This window comes from Stegostoma tigrinum, chromosome 7, assembly GCF_030684315.1.
Source record: "Stegostoma tigrinum isolate sSteTig4 chromosome 7, sSteTig4.hap1, whole genome shotgun sequence".
NCBI lineage: Eukaryota > Metazoa > Chordata > Chondrichthyes > Orectolobiformes > Stegostomatidae > Stegostoma > Stegostoma tigrinum.
In genome coordinates, this window is record NC_081360.1 from 100,218,927 (window position 1) to 100,244,818 (window position 25,892).

Genomic DNA, 25,892 nt, shown 5'->3' on the forward strand with positions numbered 1-25,892 from the left:
TACCGTCGTAGACCAATCATTGAACAATATTTGATGCTCCGCCACAGGAGATATTAGATCAGACAACCGAAAAGTTTGATCAGCAAGGTCAGTTTCAAGAAGTTTCCGAAAGGATGCAGAGATTTAAGGAGCAATTCTAGAGTTGTGGGTCCAGGCAGCTGAAGGTCAATTATAGAATGAAGCAAACTAGGGATGGGTAAAAGTGGGGTATGCAAAGTTACGCTCTTCATTAACAGCATTAGAGCCCCTTTAATAATAAGAATACAATGCTAATTAATTCAGCTGACCCAGGAAGTTACAGAGGATGACAGATTTCCTTTCCTGTTAGAATAGTAGTGAACCAGATAAGTTTTGACAACAATCAACAATGTTTACAGCACCAAAACAGTAGGGTGACACAGTGGCTCAGTGGTTAGAACTGCAACCTCCCAGCGCCTGGGACCTGGATTCAATTCCACCCTCAGAGGACTGTCTGCATGGAGTTTGCACATTCTCCCTGTATCTGCGTGGGTTTCCTCTGAGCCCTCCAGCTTCCTCCCACAGTCCAAAGATGTACAGGTTGGTGGACTGTCATGCTAACTTGCACATAGTGACCAGGGATATGCAGGCTAGGTGGATTAGCCATGGGAAATGAGGGATAGGGTAGCGATGTGATCTGGGTGGGATACAAATCAGATTAGAATAGCTTGATAGTTGTTTTTGACATGATGGGCCAAACGGTCTTTTTCTGTACTATGGATCTCTATGACTCTCCACCAAATAGCAAGATCTAGCCCATAAACTGGGATGATTTAACATGTTGAACCACCTAAAATCATGCCTCAATTTTACAGAAGGAATGAATGAATAAGGAGCTGCTTCATTTGCAATGACACTAACATCAGCATCACAGCAACAATTCCTCTCCAATACACAGGGAAGAGACCATTCCACAAGGGACTCAGAAAAACAAAGCATGGCAGCTGTTCTATATAATTCAGCTGTAGCTGCTAAACAGTTTCAGGCAATCTACTGCCAATAAATGACACCCAAATTTACAAAACTCACCTCCCTTCAAGAATCCCACAACCCCACAAAGAAAAACATTTTAATTCCCACAAGCGGTGATTTAGCAGGTATTCCGCTTGGCATTTTGCAGATAGTTGCAGTAAACATTTAAGAAAAAATAGGAAACCTGGTATTTTTTGTAGCACTTATCAAAGACACAAACTTTTCCAATACGTGCAGTGCACAATGAAGTACCTCTCAATATCATTGTTGGTGTAAAGTAGGTGGCCATTTACACAGAGACAGCTCCCATGAACAGCAAGGTGGCAAGGCCAGAACATTTGTCTTAGCAACAGTGGGTGAGGATCTTCTTCAAAATAATGTCCATGTGGTCGTTGGCACGGTCCATGAGGCAGGCCAGGCCTTGGTTTAATGGCATCTCTGACAGTGGAGTGCTCCTTCAGTACTGGGGGTGGAATAATCAGCCTGGATAATACGCTCAAGACTTCAGAGAGAGACTTCAACCCACAGCCTTCTAACCCAGAGGACAAATTGCTTACAACTGAGCTGATCATGCCTTTTTTTTGTACACTCAGAGGATGTGGGCATTACTGAACAGGTCAGCATTTATTGCCCATCTTTAACTGCCTTGGAAAAGGTGGTGGCGTGCTATCTTCTTAAACTGCAGTTCCTGGGGAGTAGAAACCTCTACAGTACTGCTAGGAAGGGAGTTCCAGGATTTTGAACAGGGGCTGTAAAGAAACAGCAATACAGTTCAAAGTCAGGACAGTGTGCAGATTGAAGGGGTACAGCTCCCATGCAGTTACTACTCTTGGCCTTCTAGATGGTTGAAATTGGGGATTTGGAAGGTGCTGTCAGAGGAACCTGGGAAAGTTACTGCAGTGCATCTTGCAGATAGTACACGCTGCTGTCACTGTTTGTCAGTGATGAAGGCAGTGAATGCTGATGGGGTGCCAATCGATTATGGAGATGAAGGGCAGGGTAATATAAATCAAATCAATTCAATTCTCCACTCACATCCACACATACTACCAGCATGGGCTACATAATGGCAAAGCGCTCGAAAACAACCCCCTCCAACCCATTCATGTAACTGAGCCAGCTCTGACAGAGTTCATCAAATTCACACATTCAGCAAGCAAACCCAGAAGTGTTTTATTTTACACTGGAGTAGGAGGATAATGGAAAAGCTTACCCAAATTTATCTTCCAGCAAAAATTAATGGAAAGACACTGCTGCTTACTGCGTGTAAATTGGCTGCTGCGTTCATCTACACTGGGTCATCCCAACGATGTGAAAGGTATGACTCGAGTACAGAAGTTCTCAGGAAGGGTCCGTCAACCCGAAAAGTTAACTCTGATTTCTTTCCACAGATGCTGCCAAACCTGCTGAGCAATTCCAGCAATTTCTGTTTTTGACATGAGTACAAGCTTGGTCTTTTTAAATGGGTCACATGACATGTTTCCCTTTCATACCTGAAAGAGTATTAACTCGGGAGGTAGCTGGTTCAAGTCCCATGCCGAGATTTCAGTACACTATTTTGGCTGATACCGCACCACAGAATTCTCTGGTATGGATGCAAAAGATGTGACAACAGTATTCTGAAGCACACCAAGACCGTTTGTGCCAATGTCCTGAGCCAGCATTTATTCATTAGCAAAGATGCCTAAAAAAACTATTATCTGGTCATTACCGCATTGTTATTTATGGGAGCTGTGCAAATTGGTTGTTACTTAACACATTTCCTACACTACAACAGCTACGCTTTAGAGACAGTTAATTGTCTATAAAGCACTTTGGGACAGTCTACAGGTTTCTTCTATGTCTCTTCAATTTTATCCGTGTTTATTCAGTGAGAGAAAATAGATTTCATGACTGATAATCATAAGATCCTCACCTCTGCTCAATGTAGCACCGTTTTCCTTATAGTCAAGAATCTCTGCATCTTTCCTTTCCAAGAGCAACATCAGGTCCTGAGTCTGTCTGTGCAAAGCCTGCATTATACTCAGTAATGGGCAGATCATGTGATGAGATACCTAGAGATGGTATGGGGGGAACGAAAGGGGTTACAATTCAGGTCTGCCTTGCCATGTCCATGTAACATTCAAACATGGTGTCATGATGTCTAGTGCAATATTGCTCAAAATGACTTGAAAACCTGTTACATTCATCATTAACATTAACAGAACTGAAGCACAATAAAGGCTATTCACCCCATTAGATGAATCTTGATTCTCTTAGAAGTGTGAAGCTGGATGAACACAGCAGGCCAAGCACCATCTCAGGTTGTTCATCCAGCTTCACACTTTGTTATCTTGGATTCTCCAGCATCTGCAGTTCCCATTATCTCTCAGAAGTGTTCCCAGTTAGATCCATTTCCCTCAACTTTCCCCATCTAACCATAAAAACATTGTCTTGCTCTTGGGATATGGGCATCAGTGGCAAGACAACATTTACTATTATCCGAAATGGCTCCTCAAGAAGGTGGTTGAGACACACCTTCTTGAACCACTGCAGTCCATACGGTCAAGATATCCCAAAGTACAGCTAGGTAAGGAGTTCCAGAATTTTGAACTAGTGACAATGAAGAATATATTTTTGTTCAAACAACACTCGGCTTACAAATTCTCTCTGTTCTTTGAAGGGTGATTTGTTTTAACTTAGGGAGTTTAAAAGGCATTTCTTCATTATGGAGCACAATAGTTGGCACATAACAATGTCTCCTCTATGTTTTCTTTGTCAGATATCGGTCAGTTGGTTACACCCTCACCTCTGAGTTAGAGGTTCAGCTATTCCAGAACACAAGCACAAAAATTAAGATCAACGCCTCGGTGCAGCACTGAGTGAGCACTGTCAGAAGTACAATCTTTCAGGTAAGACATTTAAGCCCTTTCAAGTGGATAAATAAGATGCCATGGCCACTATTTGGAACAGAGCAGAGGAGTTCTTTCTGGTGTGTTCAATCCTGACTACAGGAAGATTATATAGTCATTACATTGCTGTTTGTGGATCCTTAAGTCAATTTGTGAAGAATACACTAAGACAAGAATGGTTTGGCAGATCCAACACATCCCTCACTTCCTGGACCTCTCAGTCTCCATCTCAGGTAACCAGCTAGAAACCGATGTCCATTTCAAGCCCACTGACTCCCACAGCTACCTAGAATACACCTCCTCCCACACACCTTCCTGCAAAAATTCCATCCCCTATTCCCAATTCCTCTGCCTCCGCCACATCTGCACCCACAATGAGGCATTCCACTCCCGCACAATCCAGATATCCGCGTTTCTCAAGGACTGCAACTTTTCCCCCCACAGTGGTCGAGAACGCCCTTGACCGCGTCTCCCACATTTCCCGCAACACATCCCTCACACCCTGCCCCCACCACAACCACCCAAAGAGGATCCCCCTCGTTCTCACATACCACCCCACCAACCTCCGGATACAACGTATCATCCTCCGACACTTCTGCCATCTACAATCCGACCCCACCACCCAAGACATTTTTCCATCCCCACCCTTGTCTGTCTTCTGGAGAGACCACTCTCTCCGCTACTCCCTTGTCCGCTCCACACTCCCCTCCAACCCCACCACACCCGGCACCTTCCCCTGCAACCGCAGGAAGTGCTACACTTGCCCCTACACCTCCTCCCTCACCCCCATCCCAGGCCCCAAGATGACCTTCCATATCAAGCAGATGTTCACCTGCACACCTGCCAATGTGGTATATTGTATCCATTGCACCCGGTGTGGCTTCCTCTACATTGGGGAAACCAAGCGGAGGCTTGGGGACTGCTTTGCAGAACACCTCCGCTTGGTTTGCAACAAACAACTGCACCTCCCAGTCGCAAACCATTTCCACTCCCCCTCCCATTCTTTAGACGACATGTCCATCAAGGGCCTCCTGCAGTGCCACAATGATGCCACCCGAAGGTTGTAGGAACAGCAACTCATATTCCGCTTGAGAACCCTGCAGCCTAATGGTATAGAACATATATAGAACATAGAACATTACAGTGCAGTACAGGCCCTTCAGCCCTCGGTGTTGCGCCGACCTGTGAAACCAATCTGAAGCCCATCTAAGCTACCCTATTCTATTATCATCCGTATGTTTATCCAACGACCATTTAAATGCCCTTAAAGTTGGCGAGTCTACTACTGTTGCAGGCAGGGCATTCCCCATCCTTACTACTCTGAGTAAAGAATCTACCTCTGACATCTGTCCTATATCTATCACCCCTCAATTTAAACCTATGTCCCCTCGTGCTAGCCATCACCAACCCAGGAAAAAGGCTCTCACTGTCCACGCTATCCAATCCTGTGATCATCTAGTATGTCTCTATTAAGTCGCTTCTTAACCTTCTTCTCTCTAACGAAAAAAGCCTCAAGTCCCTCAGCCTTTCATCGTAAGACCTTCCCTCCATACCAGGCAACATCCTGGTAAATCTCCTCTGCACCCTTTCCAGTGCTTCCACATCGTGCCGATAATGCAGCGACCAGAACTGTACGCAATACTCCAAGTGCGGCCGCACCAGAGTTTTGTACAGCTGCAACATGACCTCATGGCTCCAAAACTCAGAAACAAGACATCCGAATGTCAATGTGGACTTCACCAGTTTCAAAATCTCCCCTTCCCCCCACCGCATCCCAAAACCAGCCCAGATCATCCCCTCCCCCCACTGCACCACACAACCAACCCAGCTCTTCCCCTCCACCCACTGCATCCCAAAACCAGTCCAGCCCGTCTCTGCCTCCCTAACCTGTTCTTCCTCTCACCCATCCCTTCCTCCCACTCCAAGCCGCACCCCCACCTACCTACTAACCTCATCCCACCTCCTTGACCTGTCCGTCTTCCCTGGACTGACCTATCCCCTCCCTACCTCCCCACCTATACTCTCCTCTCCACCTATCTTCTTTACTCTCCATCTTCGGTCCGCCTCCCCCTCTCTCCCTATTTATTCCAGTTCCCTCTCCCCATCCCCCTCTCTGATGAAGGGTCTAGGCCCGAAACGTCAGCTTTTGTGCTCCTGAGATGCTGCTTGGCCTGCTGTGTTCATCCAGCCCCACACTTTGTTATCATGGTTTGGCAGAGATTGTTTGTTGTTTATCACTGAGCTTACATAACCACTTAAAACAATTACAACTCACCCCAGTGCTGACACACAGAATCCCTACAGTATGGAAGCTGGCCATTCACCACATCAAGTCCACGTTGACCCTCCAACAAGCATCCCACCCAGTCCCACACGTCCGATTCTATTCCTGTAACCCTGCATTTTCCTGGACACTACTGGCAATAAGGCATGGCGACTTGACCTAACCTGTATATCTCTGGACTGTGGGAGGAAACCAGAGCACCCAGGGGCAGCTGGCGCAGACATGAGGAGAATGTGTAAACGCCAGTCACCTGGGGATGGAATTGAACCCCAGTCCCTGGCATTGTGAGGCAGCAGTGCTAACCACTGAGTCACTGAGCACATGCCATCTGGACTGGATCTTCTTTACACATACACCTAAGTATTCTTTTGACAAAACTAATTTGAACAAGACAAAACAAATTTTACAGAGGTTTTACAGACTAGGAAGTTTGAGGTATAACGTGAGGCTAGATAGGCTGGGAAAGTTCCTCTGCAGCGTAGGAGATTGAGAGATAACAGTATAGAAGTTAATAAAATCATGAGGGGCATAGATAAGGTGAATGGTCTTTTCAAAAGGGCAGGGGAGTCTAAAACTAGAGGGCATAGGTTTAAGGTGAGAGGAAAAAGATTTAAAAGGGACCTGAGGGGGAACACAGAGGGTGGTGTGTATATGGAATGAGCTGCCAGATAAAGTGGTTAGGGCGGATACAATTTCAACATTTAAAAGCTTCATGGATAGGAAAGGTTTAGAGGGGTATGGGCCTAGTGCAGGAAAATAGAACTGGTTCAATTTAGGAAGTCTTGTCAACAGAGATGTGTTGGGCCAAAGGGTGTGTTTCTGTGCTATATAACTCTGTAACGCTAAATGAAAATAAGCTCGCTTCATATGGAATACTACAACATAACTCAAAAATTTCAGAAGAAGCTTAGAGAACATTTAAATTAAATACTTTTCTAAGGTCTATCTGCATTTCAGCACCCGCAGTGCCCATTGATTACGAAAATTATACGTAATCACGTACTCTTTTATAAAACCAAAAAAAATTATCCAAATTAATTTTTAAAAACCCATTTGGGAAATGTAACTTTAGAGAAAATTAATGGCTGTATTGCACCCCAGCTCCTGCAGCATCCACCTATCAAACATGCCAGTGGTTAAAACATGCTGCCTCTCAAAGGGCACATGGGCACAGATGTGGTCACAGTAGAAAGACAAGTTACGAATTACAAGCCCTGTCATGGTCCACAACCTGGATCTGTTGATACGGTCAGGAGCGGACCAACAAGGTGGACCTCAGAGTTGACTCCAACCCTTCTGTGCCAGGCGCCCAAAGATGAGAAGGATGGGACTTAAAAGCAATGAAGAAGACAGCAGCAAGTTTCTTAAAAACCCAAAAGAAAGGAGGTCCAATCTCCCATTATGCACACACATATGGTCAACAGGTTCAACAGCATCACAGGGAGCTCATGAACCAGGTTAATTTACAATTGTACAGGGGTCCTCTACAACCTGGGGGTAGAAAGGCACCTTAGAGAGTGTCCAGGAAATGAAAAAAAGAGAAGATTGTGCAGTGGGAGTCCATACAGTAAACTTCTCCAGCATTGCATGGAAAGACATGCAGGAAATCTGAATGAATCAGCTCAGGATGTGGGGCAAGAGTTCCTGAGGGAGGCTCAGAAACCCACAGCAGGAGTAAATTTGCTTCCGAGAAGGGCTACATTCAGCTGGAATTCATAAAAACAGAAAAATAGTAGGAGTAGATCATTCGGTCCTTCAAGCTTGCTCTGCCATTCATTATAATCAGGGCAGATCATCCAACTCAATAGCAGGTTTGTCATTTTTAAAATATTAAATTATGTATTTACGTTTTTGTTTTAAGAATCAAAGTTTCATTGGTGTTGCTATTTAACCAAACACATCATATCATCCCAACAGTCAGTAAACATCAAGGGAGGTTCATACAGTACAAGAGGCATAAGGAAGGCTCAACACAGACAGAATACAACTGTCTACAAAAGGGGCAACCATAATGTACCTCTAACGTTAACAGTCTCTATCAAGAATTCATTAAGTTTAACGAGGCAGTCTGTAGTGCAGACATAAATCTGATAAGGGAAATGAACTGCATACTAAACCCAAATGTCTGCAGAGCCCTTAGTGGATTGTAAGAAACTGACCTTATTTATTTTTCAGGTTTTTTTGACTGTGGACTCAAATGGGGAGGAGAAAAAGCACTTTTAAAAGACAAAGGATTGTTTGAAAGATAGCTGCACTTTTTAAAAGCAAATAATTTAACACTTATTACGAATACCGTGAACACTACAGTTTGCTCATGCAGTAGTGGAAGTCTGTTTTGCTAATGATTTGGAGCCAAGGGATATGTACAAATAGAGATATGGCCAGCAACAGGGAGCTGATTGATCTGTTCACAAATGATCAGTTGTCAATGACAAAAGCCTTCTGCTGCCAACAATTACGTGACTGGCTCTCAGCTAGGTGAACAGCTTGAGGTGTGGTTCTTTTGGTTGACGCCATCAGGCAACTGAAGGAGAAGGAGCTGCTTTGGCTTTGCAGTAAAACAGCACGTCAAACCTGATGATAGTTTTTTTAATCTCTCATTTTCACTTGCTGAAAGCTGTGACTTTTAACTGATACGTCAAAGTAAATGTGAACAGTCAGCCCGTGCCTCCTACAAACGAGTGAAAGCATTTGAAGAAGGAAGATGAAGAGGCAGCATTCTGATCAGCATGAGGATTATCTCAGCAAGCCCCATGCACAGGGACCACTGTCGTGCCTTCTCTGTCTTCCCCTCCAACCACAACACCTATGCTTGTTTGTATCCGTCTTTTTCTCTATGGAGCAGTGGAGCTTGTAAGAGGGTTAGAGTTTAACTAGTTTGGTATATTCCAATGGTGCACAATTGTTCAACTTGTAGACAGAATCTATTCATTTGTAATAAACAATCAATCATTAGGGGAGGCGATGGCCTCATGGTATTATCGCTGGATTATTAACCCAGAAACTCGGCTAATGCTCTGGGGATGAGGATTCGAATCTTGCCATGGCAGATGGCAGAATTTGAATTCAATAAAAAACCTGGAATTAAGAATCTAATGACGACTACAGAATGATTGATAATCAGTCATATGGTTCACTACTGTCCTTCAGGGAAGGGCATCTGCCATCCTTACCCAGTTTGGCCTGCATATGACTCCAGGCTCACCAGCAATGTGGCTGACTCTAAAGTGTCCACTGAAATGGCCTAGCAAGCCACTCAGCTATACTGATTGCTTTGAGGTTTCAACTTGGCAGGGACCTAGGCACCTGAAAAGACAACAGCAGAAACAATCCTGTTGATCCTACAAAGCTCTCTTTACTAACATCTTGGGGCTAGAGCCAAAATTTGGAGAGCTATCTCACAGACAGGTCAAACAACAGCCTGACATAGTGACATTCATGGAATTATACCTGTCAGACATTGCCCCAGACACCACCATCACCTTCCCTGGATATGGCCTGTCCCACCAGCAGCAGAGATCCAGCACAGGGGGCGTCACAGTGTTATACAGTCAGGAGGCAGTTGCTCTAGGAGTCCTCGACATTGACTCTGGACCCCAAGAAGTTCTCATGGCTTCAGGTTAAACATGGGCAAGGAAACCTAATGCTGATTACCACCTACCATCCTCCGTCAGCTGATGAATCAGTACTCCTGCATGTTGAACAACACTTACAGGAAACACAGAGTGGCAGAAGCGCAAAACGTACACGAATGATCAAGCTGGTCAGCTCCGAAGGAATGTAGCTGGGTCTGCCGCAGGTGATGCAGTAGCCAACTAGAGGGAAAGACATACTTGACTTTATCCTTACCAATCTTTCAGCTACAGATTCACCTGTCCATGCCAGTATTGATAAGAGTGATCACTGCACAGTTCTTGTGGAGACTAACTCCCACCTTCACATTGATCGTATCCTCTGTCATATTGTGTGGCACTATCACTGTGCTAAATGGGACAGACTTCAAATAGATCCAGCAACTCAAGACTGGACACCCATAAGGCACTGTGGGCCATCAACAGCAGCAGAATTGTACTCCGGCACAATCTGTAACCCATGGCCCAGCATATCCCCCACTCAACCATTACCATCGAGCCAGGGGGTCAACCCTGGTTCAATAGAGCGTGCAGGAGGGCATGTCAGGAGCAGTAACAGGTGAAGACACCAAACAGGACTACTTGCACACCAAATAGCGTAAGCAGCAATTGGTACACAGAGAAGCGCGTCCATAACCAGTGGATCAGATCTAAGCTCTGTAGTCCCATCACAGCCAGTCATGAATGGTGGTGGACAATTAATCAAGTCACTGGAGGAGGAGGAGGCAGCTCCACAAATATCCCCATTCTCAATGAAAGAAGAGCCCAGCACATCAGTGCAAAAGTAGTGCAAATATTTGCAACAATCTTCAGACAGGAGTGCCAAAAGAATGATTTATCCCAGCCTTCTCCAGTGACCCCTGCCATTACAGATACTAGTCTTCAGCCCATTCGATTCACTCTCATGTGATATCAAGAAATAGTGGGAGGCATTGGATACTTCAAAAGGTATCCAGGGCCCTGACAACATTCCAGCAATAGTACTGAAGACGCATGCTTCAGCATTTGTTGCTTCCTACCCAAGCTCTCCCATTACAGTTACAGCACTAGCATGTACCTAACAATGCAGAAAATTGTCCAGATATGTCCTGTATACAAGAAGCAGGACAAATCCAACCCGGCCAATTACTGCTGCATCAGTCTGTGCTTGATTATCAGTAAAGTGATGGACGGTGTCATCAAGCAGCACCTGCTCAGCAATAACATGCTCAGTGATGCCCAGTTTGGTTCCGCCAGGGCCACACAGCTCCTGACCTCATTACAACCTTAGTTCAAACGTGGACGTAAGGGCTGAATTCCAGAGGTGAAGGGAGAGTGACAGCCCTTGACATCATTCGACCAAGTGTGGCATCAAGGAGCTCTAGCAAAACTGGAATCAATGGGGTCAAACTTTCAGCTTCTGAGAGTCATATGTGGCACAGAGAAGGATGGTTGTGGTTGCTGGAGGTCAGCCATCTCAGCTCCAGGTCTTCTGTTCAGGAACTCCTCAGGGTTGTCTCCTGGGCCCAACTAACTTCAGCTGCTTCAATGACCTTCCCTCCATAAAGTCAGAAGTGGGGACGTTCGCTGATGATTGCACAATGTACAGCACCATTCATGACTCCTCAGATACTGAAGCAGTCCCTGTTCAAATACAACAAGATCCCGACAATATCCAGACTTGGGGTGACAAGTGGCAAATAACAGTCATACCACACAAATCCCAGGCAATGACCATCTTCAATAAGAGACAGTCTAATCACTGCTTCTTGGTATTCAAACATGTTACTACCACTGAATCCCCCAATATTAACATCCTTGGAGATACCATTGACCAGAAACCCACCTGGATTCACCACTTAAACACAGTGGTTACAAGAGGATATCAGTGGAGAGAAATATTGCAATGAGTGACTCATCTCCTGATCTCCCAAAGTCTATCTACCATTTATAAGGCACAAATATTGTGACAAATACTCCCCATTTGCCTGGATGGGTGCAGCTCTAACAACACTCAAGAAGCTTGTCACCATCTCGGACAAAGGTGCCACTTGATTGACATCACATCCACAAGCATTCACCACTCCAGAGATACTCAGGATGCACCAAATGTAATTTTTAAATTTGGATTTCTGGTGATATTATTGCACCTGCCTTAGAGAACATCAGCCATGCAGCACAGAATGTGCCTGAGCCACCGAGGGGGAACCCCGGGGATCTGTCTAATGTGGAAATGGGCCAGGCAGAGAAAAAAAAAGTCATAAATGCCATCCTTGGACAGCACTGATTTGGTTCATTCAAAATGTGATAGTGAGTACAGTTTCTATTCTTGGCCTCAGTATGATGGAGAGATGTATAGCATGGTTTTCTTTTGCTAGGACATGCTCCTTGTGGCTGTCCAAACACCATGATGCTCCAAATGGGAAAACAGCCCACTGATGATCAACTGCACATATTATATCCTGACATCCAAGCATATTGTTGGATGGCATGGAAGCTCAATGGTTAGCACTGTTGTGTCACAGTGCCAGGGGCCTATGTTTGATTGTCTGTGTGAGGTTTGCACACTATTCCTGTAGCTGCATTAGGTTCCACCGGATGCTCCAGTTTTCTTCCAAACTCCAAAGATGCGCAAGCTGGCTGGGCTAGCCAAACATGGGATTACGGGAATAAGGTTGGGCAGCTAGAACTGGGTGAGATGGCCTTTGGAGGGCTGGTGCAGACTCGATGGGCCAAATGGCCTGCTTCCACACCATAGGGATGTTACGATTCTATGCAAGACAACACCTTCTAATTAGGAGCATAAGTGAGAAGCAAAAGTAGATGAAGTTGAAGAGAGTCAAACATAGTCAATGTTTACGTGTGGCATGATGCAGCGACGTTTGATGACGAGAGAGAATCAGAATTTTCTAAAAGCAGAATAGGAGCAAACACAACTGGAGAAAATTAGCCAGTCGGGCAGCAGCTGTGGAGAGAAACAGAACTAATATTTCAGGCAATAAACAAGGTGTAGAGCTGGATGAACACAACAGGCTAGGCAGCATCAGAGGAGCAGGAAAGCTGACGTTTCGGGCCTAGACCCTTCTTCAGATTTTCTGAATTTTCTAAAGAAGGGTCCAGACCCGAAACGTCAGCTTTCCTGCTCCTCTGATGCTGCCTGGCCTGCTGTGTTCATCCAGCTCTACACCTTGTTATATCTGATTCTCCAGCATCGGCAGTTCCTACTATCTCTGTAATATTTCAGGCTGACCAGTTTGCTCCATTTCTGACAACAGGTCATCGATCTGAAACAATACCTCACAATTCCTTTCACTCTCTCTCTCTACCCCAACATGAGCAACCTGACCTGCTGAGTTTCTCCAGTCTTTTCCTGTCTCTTATTTCAGATTTCCAGTACCTGCAGTATTTTGTTTTTGAGGAGAAATGGAACAGTGTTCAGACATCGTAACATAAAATCACTCATCAGCACGCTTATAAAACAAGGTACATAAATGTGAAGCAAGGTGCAGCTGGCCGATGAGAATGAATAATTATGAGGCTTTTGGCAGCAAATAAACTGAGGTTTATAAAAGCGTCTCAAAATCAAATAACGTAAAGTTTCACATTTTTTAGTATTTGGTCACTTCAGTCCCAAGTTCCTCAAAAATCAACATCGGCTACAATCTTTCTATTGGATGTGGTCAGTCTCCTGGGCCTCAATGACCACATGAGTCTGGAAGAAACACAGCCAATGGTACAACATGCCTCCTCCTCATAGGCGTCGCCACAAGTTAATATCTTACCACCAACCTCCCTCAATGTTGACCAACAGTGTTGGCCGTGGCTCAGTGGGTAACTCTCTCGCCTCTGAGTCAGAGGTTTGTGGGTTCAAGTCCGAATACAGAGGCTCGGACTCGGAATCCAGGCCAATGCAGTACTGACGGAGTGCTGCACTGACAGAGACCTGCATGAGACTTTACACCAGGGCACTAACAGCCCTCTCAGGTGAGAACAAAGGATTTTGCACTTCTCTTGCCATAGAGTTTGCCAGGTTCCCAGATCAATAGTTATACCTCAAGCCATGTCTCTTTAAGAAACAAAACTTATAGTTATCACATTGTGGGATTCCCCTGTGTGCAAACTGGCTGCTGCATTTCCTACTTGACAACAGTGACATTTCAGAATTGCTTTGGTGGCTTTAAAATGTTTTGAGTTTGTGGGAAGCTGCTTTCCTCAAGTCAACTTAGGAGCCAGACTCAGCTATTCAGACTTTTACCATTTAATTCTGAATATGATTGACGATGGCTGGACGTTGAGAGTGGGGTTTTAATGTATCTGGCACAACACTGAGGAAAATAGTTGACTGAAAAGTCCTTTTGGGGCTCACCTAACACAGCCATTCATCTCTTCACTAAGAAAACACCTACTTGCTCTTGTATAAGATAATAAAATGCGAGGCTGGATGAAAACAGCAGGCCCAGCAGCATCTCAGGAGCACAAAAGCTGACATTTCGGGCCTAGACCCTTCATCAGAGAGGGGGATGGGGTGAGGGTTCTGGAATAAATAGGGAGAGAGGGGGAGGCGGACCGAAGATGGAGAGAAAAGAAGATAGGTGGAGAGGAGAGTATAGCTGGTTGCCTGAGATGGAGACTGAGAGGTCCAGGATGGTGATGGATGTGTTGGAGATGGCCCAGGTGAACTGAAGGTTGGGGTGGAAGGTGTTGGTGAAGTGGATGAACTGTTCAAGCTCCTCTGGGGAGCAAGAGGCAGCGCCGATACAGTCATCAATGTAACGGAGGAAGAGGTGGGGTTTGGGGCCTGTGTAGGTGCAGAAGAGGGACTGTTCCACGTAACCTACAAAGAGGCAGGCATAGCTGGGGCCCATGCGGGTGCCCATGGCCACCCCTTTAGTCTGTAGGAAGTGGGAGGAATAGAAAGAGAAGTTGTTGAGGGTGAGGACGAGTTCGGCTAGGCGGATGAGGGTGTCGGTGGAGGGGGACTGGTCGGGCCTGCGGGACAGGAAGAAGCGGAGGGCCTTGAGGCCATCTGCGTGCGGAATACAGGTGTATAGGGACTGGATGTCCATGGTGAAAATGAGGTGTTGGGGGCCAGGGAATTGGAAGTCCTGGAGGAGGTGGAGGGCGTGGGTGATGTCACAGACATAGGTAGGGAGTTCCTGGACCAAAGGGGAGAAAATGGAGTCCAGATAGGTGGAAATGAGTTCGGTGGGGCAGGAGCAGGCTGAGACAATGGGTCGACCAGGGCAGGCAGGTTTGTGGATTTTGGGAAGGAGATATTTACTTGCTCTTGTACTTTGGATTACTTCTGTCTTCAATAGCAATTGTTCCTTTACAACTGGGGCATCTAAGTCACCAAGTTGATCTCTTTGGCATTCCTTATTTCATCTTTCCAATACTGATAGCCGTGCTTTCAGTTTCCTCGGCCTTAAGTCTTGGAACCGGGAATTCCCTCTTGCAACATCACCACTTCTCAATCTCTTCCTTCCATCTCCAAGACAGTCCTTAAACTGATCTCTCTGAAATAGTAATTTGGAAACTATGGCATGTGATAGAGAAGAATGGGGTGGTACTTCATTTTTTTTGTCTGGCAGTGTTCTTGTGAAACACCTTGGGAGGTTTCAATCATTAAGAGGTGCTATATAAATGTAGATGGTCATAGACTTGGCTTTAGGTTGTACTCCAGAGCACAGAGGTCACAGTTTCCATTATCACATTCAGATACATGCCAGCAGCAAACAAAAGACTTTCATGCAGCCAATTAGCACCAGATCAGCTGTCATTCAATCAGAATCATCTACCAACCAATCTTTTCACATGCAGCATAAATTGCTATTCCCTTTGAAAGTTGAAATTCTTGTAGCTATCCTGATCAGTGCAAGACAAAAAGTTTCAACTTTTCAGAAAATCTGACATTGCGCACTAACAAGGTACTGCATGTTTTACGCAATGCAAGATTGCGAGTTTTGAACTCAAAATCTGTGGTTGGTTTTCCACAAACATACCCAAAGAATATCAGTACAAGGAGAGTTTCCATAGAAATCTAAGAGCCATTCAGCTTAACGAACTTGTTCCACCTTTAAGGGTTGTAGTCAGTCATTAAATTCTAAGTCTTTCACCCACACAATCTCCAAATCTCTTTATGTCACTGGTATATAGAAACTTCCATCTCGATTTTAAAATATACTTAATGATTGAGACTTCACAACCATCAGAAGTAGAGAATTCCAAAGGTACACCACCCATCTGAGTAAAAAATCAGAGATAATGGGAACTGCAGATGCTGGAGAAATCCAAGATGATAAAATGTGATGATATATAAATATATAAATGTTAAAATAAACCGCGTCTCCCGTATTTCCCGCAACACATCCCTCACACCCCGCCCCCGCCACAACCGCCCAAAGAGGATCCCCCTTGTTCTCACACACCATCCTACCAACCTCCGGATACAACGCATCATCCTCCGACACTTCCGCCATTTACAATCCAACCCCACCACCCAAGACATTTTTCCATCCCCACCCCTGTCTGCTTTCCGGAGAGACCACTCTCTCCGTGACTCCCTTGTTCGCTCCACACTCCCCTCCAACCCCACCACACCCGGCACCTTCCCCTGCAACCGCAGGAAATGCTACACTTGCCCCCACACCTCCTCCCTCACCCCTATCCCAGGCCCCAAGATGACATTCCACATTAAGCAGAGGTTCACCTGCACATCTGCCAATGTGGTATACTGCATCCACTGTACCCGGTGTGGCTTCCTCTACATTGGGGAAACCAAGCGGAGGCTTGGAGACCGCTTTGCAGAACACCTCCGCTCAGTTCGCAACAAACAACTGCACCTCCCAGTCACAAACCATTTCCACTCCCCCTCCCATTCTCTAGATGACATGTCCATCATGGGCCTCCTGCAGTGCCACAATGATGCCACCCGAAGGTTGCGGGAGCAGCAGCTCATATTCCGCCTGGGAACCCTGCAGCCTAATGGTATCAATGTGGACTTCACCAGTTTCAAAATCTCCCCTTCCCCTACTGCATCCCTAAACCAGCCCAGTTCGTCCCCTCCCCCCACTGCATCACACAACCAGCCCAGCTCTTCCACCCCCACCCAGTGCATCCCAAAACCAGTCCAACCTGTCTCTGCCTCCCTAACCGGTTCTTCCTCTCACCCATCCCTTCCTCCCACCCCAAGCCGCACCCCCATCTACCTACTAACCTCATCCCACCTCCTTGACCTGTCCGTCTTCCCTGGACTGACCTATCCCCTCCCTACCTCCCCACCTACACCCTCTCCACCTATCTTCTTTACTCTCCATCTTCGGTCCGCCTCCCCCTCTCTCCCTATTTATTCCAGTTTCCTCTCCCCATCCCCCTCTCTGATGAAGGGTCTAAGCCCGAAACGTCAGCTTTTGTGCTCCTGAGATGATGCTTGGCCTGCTGTGTTCATCCAGCCTCACATTTTATCATCTGAGTAAAAAATCATCTTGGTCCGAAATTGCTTCTCCCTCAGTTTAAAATTCTGTCTTCTGGTTACTGAATCCTCAAATGGGGCAAACATCTGCATCTATCCTTTCGAAACTCCAGAGAATAACAGTCCAGTTTACCCCAATTTCTCTTCATAGGACAGTCCTTTTGTTCTGGGAACAAGTCTGGTGAAAATTCTCTACACACCCTCTACGGTAATAAATTTTTTCCTAAAATAAGGAGATTAAAGTACTCCACAGTACTCCAAGAGCATTCTAACCATTCTACAACTGAAGCAAGGCCTAGCACTATTGCATGCTAATTGTTTTGCAATATAAGGGTTAATTTAACATTAACATTCTTAATTGTTTGCTCCACCTTTGTGTTAGTCTTCAGTGACTTATTGATGAGGACATCTGTCTTTTTTGTACACTTTCTAACCATTTAAAAAAATACTCTGCACATCTGTTCTTTCTACCTGTGCAGAGATGGTGGGCTGACGGTCCTGTACAGTTCTATGTTCAAAGTGGGTAACCTCACATTTTTCCACATTACATTCCATCTGCCATGCTCTTGTGCACTCACTGTGTCCAAATCCTCCTGAATGTCAATTCACTATCAAATGTACTGCTACCAAAGATTAGATAATAACTGTAGCCTGTTGCTGTTTGGTGTCTGGCCAAGAGCTGCTCTGGAAACGTCGTTGACAAGTAACGAAAAGCAGTAGCAAAACAACTGAACATTTTCTGTGATAATGGGAACTGCAGACGCTGGAGAATCCAAGATAATAAAGTGTGAAGCTGGATGAACACAGCAGGCCAAGCAGCATCTCAGGAGCACAAAAGCTGACGTTTCGGGCCTAGACCCGAAGACACTTTATTATCTTGAACATTTTCTGTGAACAGTGTTATGAGGTCTGGCCTGGAGTACCATGTACAGATTGGCAGCAGCTCAAAAAGATTTGCTAGGCTGATCCCTGGGTGAAGGGGTTGACTTATTGAGAACAACAAAATAGGTTAAACCTTAATACCTTTGAGTTTAGAAGAATGAGAAAGGAATGTATTGAAATGTACCAGATTCTGGGGGGCTTGACAGGCTAGTTGTTGAGAAGATGTTTCCATGAGTGGGGTAAGCTTGAGCTAGGGGACAGAGTTACAGAAAAACACTCACTTAAACTGAGAACATCTTCACTCAGAAAGCATGGAATGTCTGGAATTCTCTTGTCTCTGGGAGTTATAGAGACAAGTTCACTAAAAGTATTCGAAGAGGTCGAAAGATCCTTGGAATAAAGGGACTGAGGGCTATGAGGAGTTGACATAAAAGAGGAATCAAAGCCTGGGACAGGTCAGCCACAACCTTGTAGAATAGCAGAGCAAGCCTGAAGGCCTGAATGGCCTATTCCTGACCCGTTCAACATTTCAATGGTCTTTGCATTCTCACTCTGATTCTGCCATCCTCAGCCTCCTACAATGTTTCAATGAATCTAAAGGAACAATACCTCAATTTTCTGTTAGATACTTTGCAGCCATCTGAACTCAATCCCGAGACAATGTCAGATCACTGTATAACCCCTGCATGATTGAATAGTTTATAGCACAGAAGGATGACATCTGCTCAGTTGAGCGCAGGCCAGTTCTCTGCAAAAGAAATTTAGCTAGTCTCACCCTCTCGGCCCTTTTCCCACGCCCTGCATTTTCTTTCTGTTCAGGGGATTATCAATTCCCTTTCCAAAATCACAACAGAATCTGACTCCACCACACCCAAGGGCCGTACATTCCAGATTATAATCACTGGCTGTGTAACAATACATTTTGTTCGTGTTGTCATTGCTTTTTTTTAACCAATACCCCTAAAACAGTGCACTCTGTTCCTATTGGTAGAAGGATCAAGAACCAATCCTTCACTATCTCCCCTGTAGAGACCACCCTTTGATTCTGAACACCTTTGGCAATTCTCCTTAAAGAAGAGATTATTGAGAGGCGAAGAATTCAATTCAGGTCAAGCAGCAACCTCTTCAACTTGCAAAGACTGAAAGCTTGCACAAAAGATTAATAAACAGCTGCTGGGTGAACTCTGCTTTACGCTCTCATAGCACATACTCTGGAGGCCATTCAGTTGCTTGTTGATCATTTTTCCCCTCGCCTCATATCACTTAGGCCTCCCAATAAATCGTATAAAGACAAGGATCTTGTATCAACCCACCCCTGGCCACGTACACCAAGACCTCACAGTCGTTATCAACAAAACATCCTCTTTGGTAGTCTCTCCAAGAACACTGCACTGTTTGACAAACATCAAGCATCACCTGGAAAATGCAAGTTCAGCATTTGACAGGCTAATTCAGAGAATTTGGAGATGAAACAGGGACACAATGGTGTTGTGGTAATGTCCCTGGAGGAGCACACCAGACGCCCAAATTAAAACACAAGGGACAGAAGTTGAAATATCATCATGGTAGATGCTGGATTTGAATTTAATTTATAAATCTGGAATTATAAAATAGTCTCAGTAATGGTGGCCATGAAAACTACCAACAATTGTGAAAATGCACTTGGCTTACCAATCTGCTTTACTGAAGAAAACCTGCCATCCTTAATTGGTCTGGCCTATATATGACACCAGACCAACAACAGTGTGGCCAATTCTGAAATGGCCAATCAAGTCATCAGTTCAAGCATATTTGAGATGGGGAACAAATGCCAGTTACACCCGCATTGCATGAAAGAATAAGGGGGAAAAGCAAGGAGTTTAACTCAGAACACGGATCAAAGTTTACCAGGCAATGCTTCTTAATCGTTTCTTATGTAGGTATTACATCAAGCTACAAAGAACATCAAATCATCACTGTCTGAAGTCTACATGCAACAAAAGCAGCAAAAGTACACCAAGGTTCTGGCAAAGTATTGTCTACATGACATCAAACGCATGCTCATCAGAGCTCAGCTGTGCTGGGTCAAGCACATGTTTCAGACAGAGGAATTCCGAATATCAAACGCTGAATACGGCAGTCATACGAGCCCAGGTACCCACACTACAAGATCTCTCACCCTTTGACAAAAACGCAATCTGAAAGCCAAGCTCAAAACTTACAAGTTGGATCTTAATATACATAACATTCACACCACACAAACGCCAGGCAATGAGCAATAAGACACAATCAAATCACTGCACCTTGACACTCAGTGGTGTTACCAACAACCTTGGGGATACCATTAATCACAAACTCAGTTGGACTTGCCCTATATTCACAGTGACTACAAGAGCAGATCAGAGGCTAGGAATACTGTGGAGTGTAGCTCACCTCCTGATGCCCTACATAGCCTGTCCGCCAACTACAAGACAGAAGTGAGGACACTGATGGAACACTCTCTGCTTGCCTGGATGAATACAGCTCCAACAACACTCTAGAAGCTTGACAGGTATGGACTAGTTGGGCCCAAGGGTCTGTTTCCATGCGGTATGACTCCATGACCATTCAGGACAAAGCAGCCCACTTGAGTGGTGCTACATCTGTAAGCAACTACTCACTCTTCTAGCAGCAGCTTGTACGATCTACAAGAAATTCAAAGATCCTCAGGCAGCACATTCCAAACCCACGGCCATTTCCATCCAGAAGAGCAGCATATACATGGGAGCACCACCACTGCAAGTTCCCTTCCAAGCCACTCACCATCCTGACTTGGAAATGCATCATTGTTCCTTCACTGTCACTGGGTCAAAATCCTGAAACTTCCCCCAAGGACACTGTGGGTGAACCAACATATGGACTGCAGCAATTCAAGAAGGCAGCTCACTACCACTTTCTCAGGAGCAACTAAGAATGGGTAATAAAGGCTGACCCAGCCAGCAAGGCCTATGCCCCATGAGTGAATCAAAGAAAGAAGAGAAACAACCAAGAGGCCCAAATGGAGATGTCATGGTCATCGGGCATTTTCAACAATTGAGAAGAACAGAGAACAAGCTAGGGCAGTGCAAAGCCAATGGCCCAGTTTCTGCCTGGACAGCGCACATCTCGTCTCTCCGGCAAAAATGTCAGAACTTGTCAGGAACAGCAAGTCCCAATTCAAATGCAGTCTTTGTCATTACTGCAGGGCTGGGTTTAAGGGGGCTCCATGGTTCATACATGGACTGTTTCAGTAGTGAGGATTTATGAATGTTGCTGAAAATGCAATCATCAGTCATCCCCACTTCTGACACTACGGCAGATAAAATATCATTATGAAAGAAGTTGAAGATGGTAGGCCTCTAACTCTAACAAACTTCTGCAAAGATATCCTGGAGCGGAGATGACTGACCTCGAACAACCGCAACTATCTCCTTAGTCCCAAGCATGACTCCAACCAGTAAAGAGTTTTCTCCCTAATGCCCAATGGCTCCAGCTTTGCTAGGACTCCCTGACACTCAGTCAAATGCAGCCTTGAAATCAAGGACATTTATTCTCACCGCATCTGTGGAATTCAGCTCTTTCATCCATAATTGGACCAAGGGTCCAAGGAGCTCAGTGGTCATGGCAGAACCCAAACTGAGTGCCACTGAATAGGTTACTGCTAAGCAGGTACTGTTTGACAGTACTATGGATGCCCCCTTTCACCATCCTATTGATCACTGAAAGCATACTGATGGGGTACTAAATGGCCAGGTTGGATTTGTCCTGTTTTGAGTACAGGATATACCTGGGCAATTTTCCAATAACCAGGCAAATGCCAGTGTTGTAGCTGTACTGAAAAAGCTTGGCTTGGACCACAGCCAGTTCTGGAACACTGATTATCAGTGCCATTGCCAGAATTTGCAGTACCCTATGTCTTCAGTCATTTCTTAATATGTATGGAGCAAATACAGTTGCCTGGAGACTAGTATCTTCAATCCATCCTATGGAGGCTGAGCTGGATTATCCACTCGGCACTCCTGGCTGAAGGTGCATCATTTGCACTGATGTGCTGGGCTCTTCTTCCATCACTGAGGATGAGGATAATGATGAAGCCTCCATCTCCACTGAGTTATTTACATGCTCACTATTCATGACTGGATGTGACAGGACTGCAGAGCTTAGATTTGATTCATTGGTTGTGGGATTGCTTAGTTCTGTCTATCACTTGCTGCTTATTCTGTTTGCCATGCAAAGAGTCCTGTTTTGGCGTGAGGCAGCACCTCACTTTTAGGTATGCCTGATGTTGCTGTTGGCATAAACTCCTGCACTCTTCAATGAACCAGGGTAATCACAGAATCCCTAAGGTGTGGAAACAGGCCCTTCGGCCCAACAAGTCCTCAGCGACCCTCAGAGCATCACACTCAGCTCCATCCCTCTAATCTGCACATCCCTGAACACTATGGGCAATTTAGCACAGCCAATCCACCTAGCCTACACATCCTTGGATTATGGGAGGAATACAGAGCACCCGGAGGAAACCCACACAGACACGGGGAGAACGGGCAAACTCCACACAGTCATCACCTGAAGGCGGAATTGAACCCGGGTTCCTGGTGCTGTGAGGCAGCAGTGCTAATCACTGAGCCATCGTGCCATTCTCACTGAGACACCGTGCCACCCTGGCTTGTTGTTAATGGTAGAGTGGAGTTTATATGAGGCTGTGAGGTTATAAAGATTATGTTGGCATACTATTCTGCTTCTGTTGTTGGCTCACACCTCCTTGTGGACTTTGACTTCAAGTGGCTGGATCTGTTTGGCAACTATTCCATTCACCACGATGGTGGCAACAATGGATAGAGGGTATCCTCAATATGAAAGCGGAGTGTTGACTCTGCAATTAAAACTCCAATCTATCAAATGGTGGAACTTTGAACGTTGGCCCACTGACTTACTCAGCTCTCTGGGTTATTGGCCTAGTGCTAGTCTCACTACGCCACAGCCTCGTCTCCTGAATACACCTGGCCACGCAATGTGCTGAGTCAGACTCTGGAGCTACCCCGTTAAGCCACCCTAGATTCCATTTATAGAGGCTGTCAGTGCAAATATTGGTTACAGTGATTGGTATCTTTGCAAAGAGTACAAATGCTTTTATTTCCTTTGTCTGCCAAGTCAAAATGGACAGTAAAAGCCAGTGTGCCACATCCTCCAGCTAAGCTTGAAACAAACACGGATTATTCAAATTTGTGCCTATTTGTTGAAACACCACCTTTCCGACCCTACTCAAAGTTCACGTTTAGTTCCAAATAAATCAACCTGCTCAAAAGTAGCACATTTTAAAATTGCTTCTTGGTGTTTTATCCCATTTATACAGAGAGTTAAAAGCGTGAATATCACCATTGGAAAGCACCTTACAAAAGCAAATAAAATGTCACAGGATTAGCTCACATTCTGTTGGTTTTTCCATAATGGTTCACAGATTTCCCCTACGCCCCTTGCCCCAGTATATTTGCTCAGACAGTGATTATTGGTGGCATCACTGGGCAAACCTGCATAGCTGAGGGGAGTCTAATGGGAGAAAGATCTCAACAAGTGGAATGGTCATAAAAAATAAGGAAGCAATGTCAATCCTCTACAATCGAGCTTTCTGTTTGCCCTGCTTACCTCCCAAACGCCCAATCAATCTAGTTCATTAGACCAGAAGCTACAGGAGCAGAATTAGGCTATTCAGTCTGCTCTGCTATTTGATCATGGCTGAAATGTTGCTCAAACTCACTCTCCTACTTTTTTCCCGTGACCCTTGACTAATCAAGAGCCTATAACAGTGAAAAACAGAGTTAACGTTTCGGGTCCGGTGACCCTTCCTCAGAACCAGACCCGAAACGTTAACTCTGTTTTTTCCTGCACAGATGCTGCCAGACTTGCTGAGCTTTTCAAGCAACTTTGTTTCTGTTCCTGATTTCCAGCATCGGCTGTTCTTTCGGTTTTTAATCAAGAACCTATCTCTGTCTTAAATAAACTCACTGACTTGGTCCCCACAGCCCTCTGTGGCAATGAGTTTCACAGATTAACTACACTCTGGTTGAAGAAGTTCCTCTTCATTTCATTTCTAAAGGGTCATCCCTTCAGTCTGAGGCTGTGACCTTGAATCCTAGTCTCTCCTCCTGGTGGAAACATCTTCTCAACATTCATTCTATCCAGGCCTCTCAGTATTCTGTGCATTTCAGTCATATCTCCCTTAATCCTTCTAAACTCCATCACGTACACAGCCAGAGTCCTCAACTGTCCCTCGTATGACAAGCACTTCATCCCCTGGATCATTCTTGTAACGTCCTTGGACGCTGTCCAATGCCAGCACTTCCTTCCTTAGGTATAAGGCCCAAAACTACTCACCATTTTCCAATTGTGGGCAGAGCCTCAGCAGCACATCTCTGCTCTTGTATTCTAGCCCTCATGAAATGAAAGCTCACCACACAAACAATTTCAACTTCATGTGCTTATTCAATTCTCTCTCAAGAGCCATGATAGCTCCTGCCTCAGCCACACACTCAGGCAGCGCATTCCAGAACCTCACTCATAAGAGATGGGCTGAGAGATGGCAGATGGAGTTCAACCTGGATAAATGCGAGGTGATGCATTTTGGAAGGTCGAATTTGAAAGCTGAGTACAGGATTAAGGATAGGATTCTTGGCAGTGTGGAGGAACAGAGGGATCTTGGTGTGCAGATACATAGATCCCTTAAAATGGCCACCCAAGTGGACAGGGTTGTTAAGAAAGCATATGGTGTTTTGGTTTTCATTAACAGGGGGATTTAGTTTAAGAGTCGTGAGATCTTGTTGCAGCTCTATAAAACTTTGGTTAGACCGCACTTGGAATACTGCGTCCAGTTCTGGTCGCCCTATTATAGGAAAGATGTGGATGCTTTGGAGAGGGTTCAGAGGAGGTTTACCAGGATGCTGCCTGGACTGGAGGGCTTATCTTATGAAGAGAGGTTGACTGAGCTCGGACTCTTTTCATTGGAGAAAAGGAGGAGGAGAGGGGACCTAATTGAGGTATACAAGATAATGGGAGGCATAGATAGAGTTGATAGCCAGAGACTATTTCCCAGGGCAGAAAAGGCTAACACGAGGGGTCATAGTTTTAAGCTGGGTGGAGGAAAGTATAGAGGGGTTGTCAGAGGCCGGTTCTTTACACAGAGAGTTGTGAGACCATGGAATGCGTTGCCAGCAGCAGTTGTGGAAGCAAGGTCATTGGGGACATTTAAGAGACTGCTGGACATGCATATGGTCACAGAAATTTGAGGGTACATACATGAGGATCAATGGTTGGCACAACATCGTGGGCTGAAGGGCCTGTTCTGTGCTGTACTGTTCTATGTTCTATGTTCATAAGACCACCAGAAGAAATAGTAATAGGGATAGGGTGTTCTGACCCTCAGACCTGCTCCACCATTCAATAAGATCATGGCTGATCCAACATTCCTCACATCTATTTTCCTTCCCTTACTTCAATTCCCCAACTGATCAAAAATCTATCTCATCCTCAAATATACACAAGGATCTGCCTGCACAGCTCTCTGTGACAAGGAGTTTCAAACAGTCACACCCTCTGAGAGAAGAATTTCCTCCTCATCTCAGTCTTAAACTGGAACCCCTTTATTGCTGAGACAATGCCTTCTGTTCTCTCAGACTAATCAAGCAACAGGCCTGACATAATCATACTCAAGGAATCATACCTTACAGACAATGTCCCAGGCACCACCATCACCATCCCTGGATATGCCCTGT

The 25,892-nt window shown here is 45.3% G+C and overlaps 1 protein-coding gene across 2 annotated transcripts in view; it reads right to left on the minus strand.

Moving 5' to 3' along the window:
* Positions 1-25,892, minus strand: part of nhej1 (nonhomologous end-joining factor 1) — a 295,514-nt gene that overhangs the window by 241,705 nt on the left and 27,917 nt on the right. For both annotated transcript variants that reach the window (XM_048534678.2, XM_059647679.1), the window contains exon 4: positions 2,906-3,044. In XM_048534678.2, the coding sequence (XP_048390635.2) occupies positions 2,906-3,044 (139 nt within the window). The remainder of the gene's footprint in view (positions 1-2,905; positions 3,045-25,892) is intronic.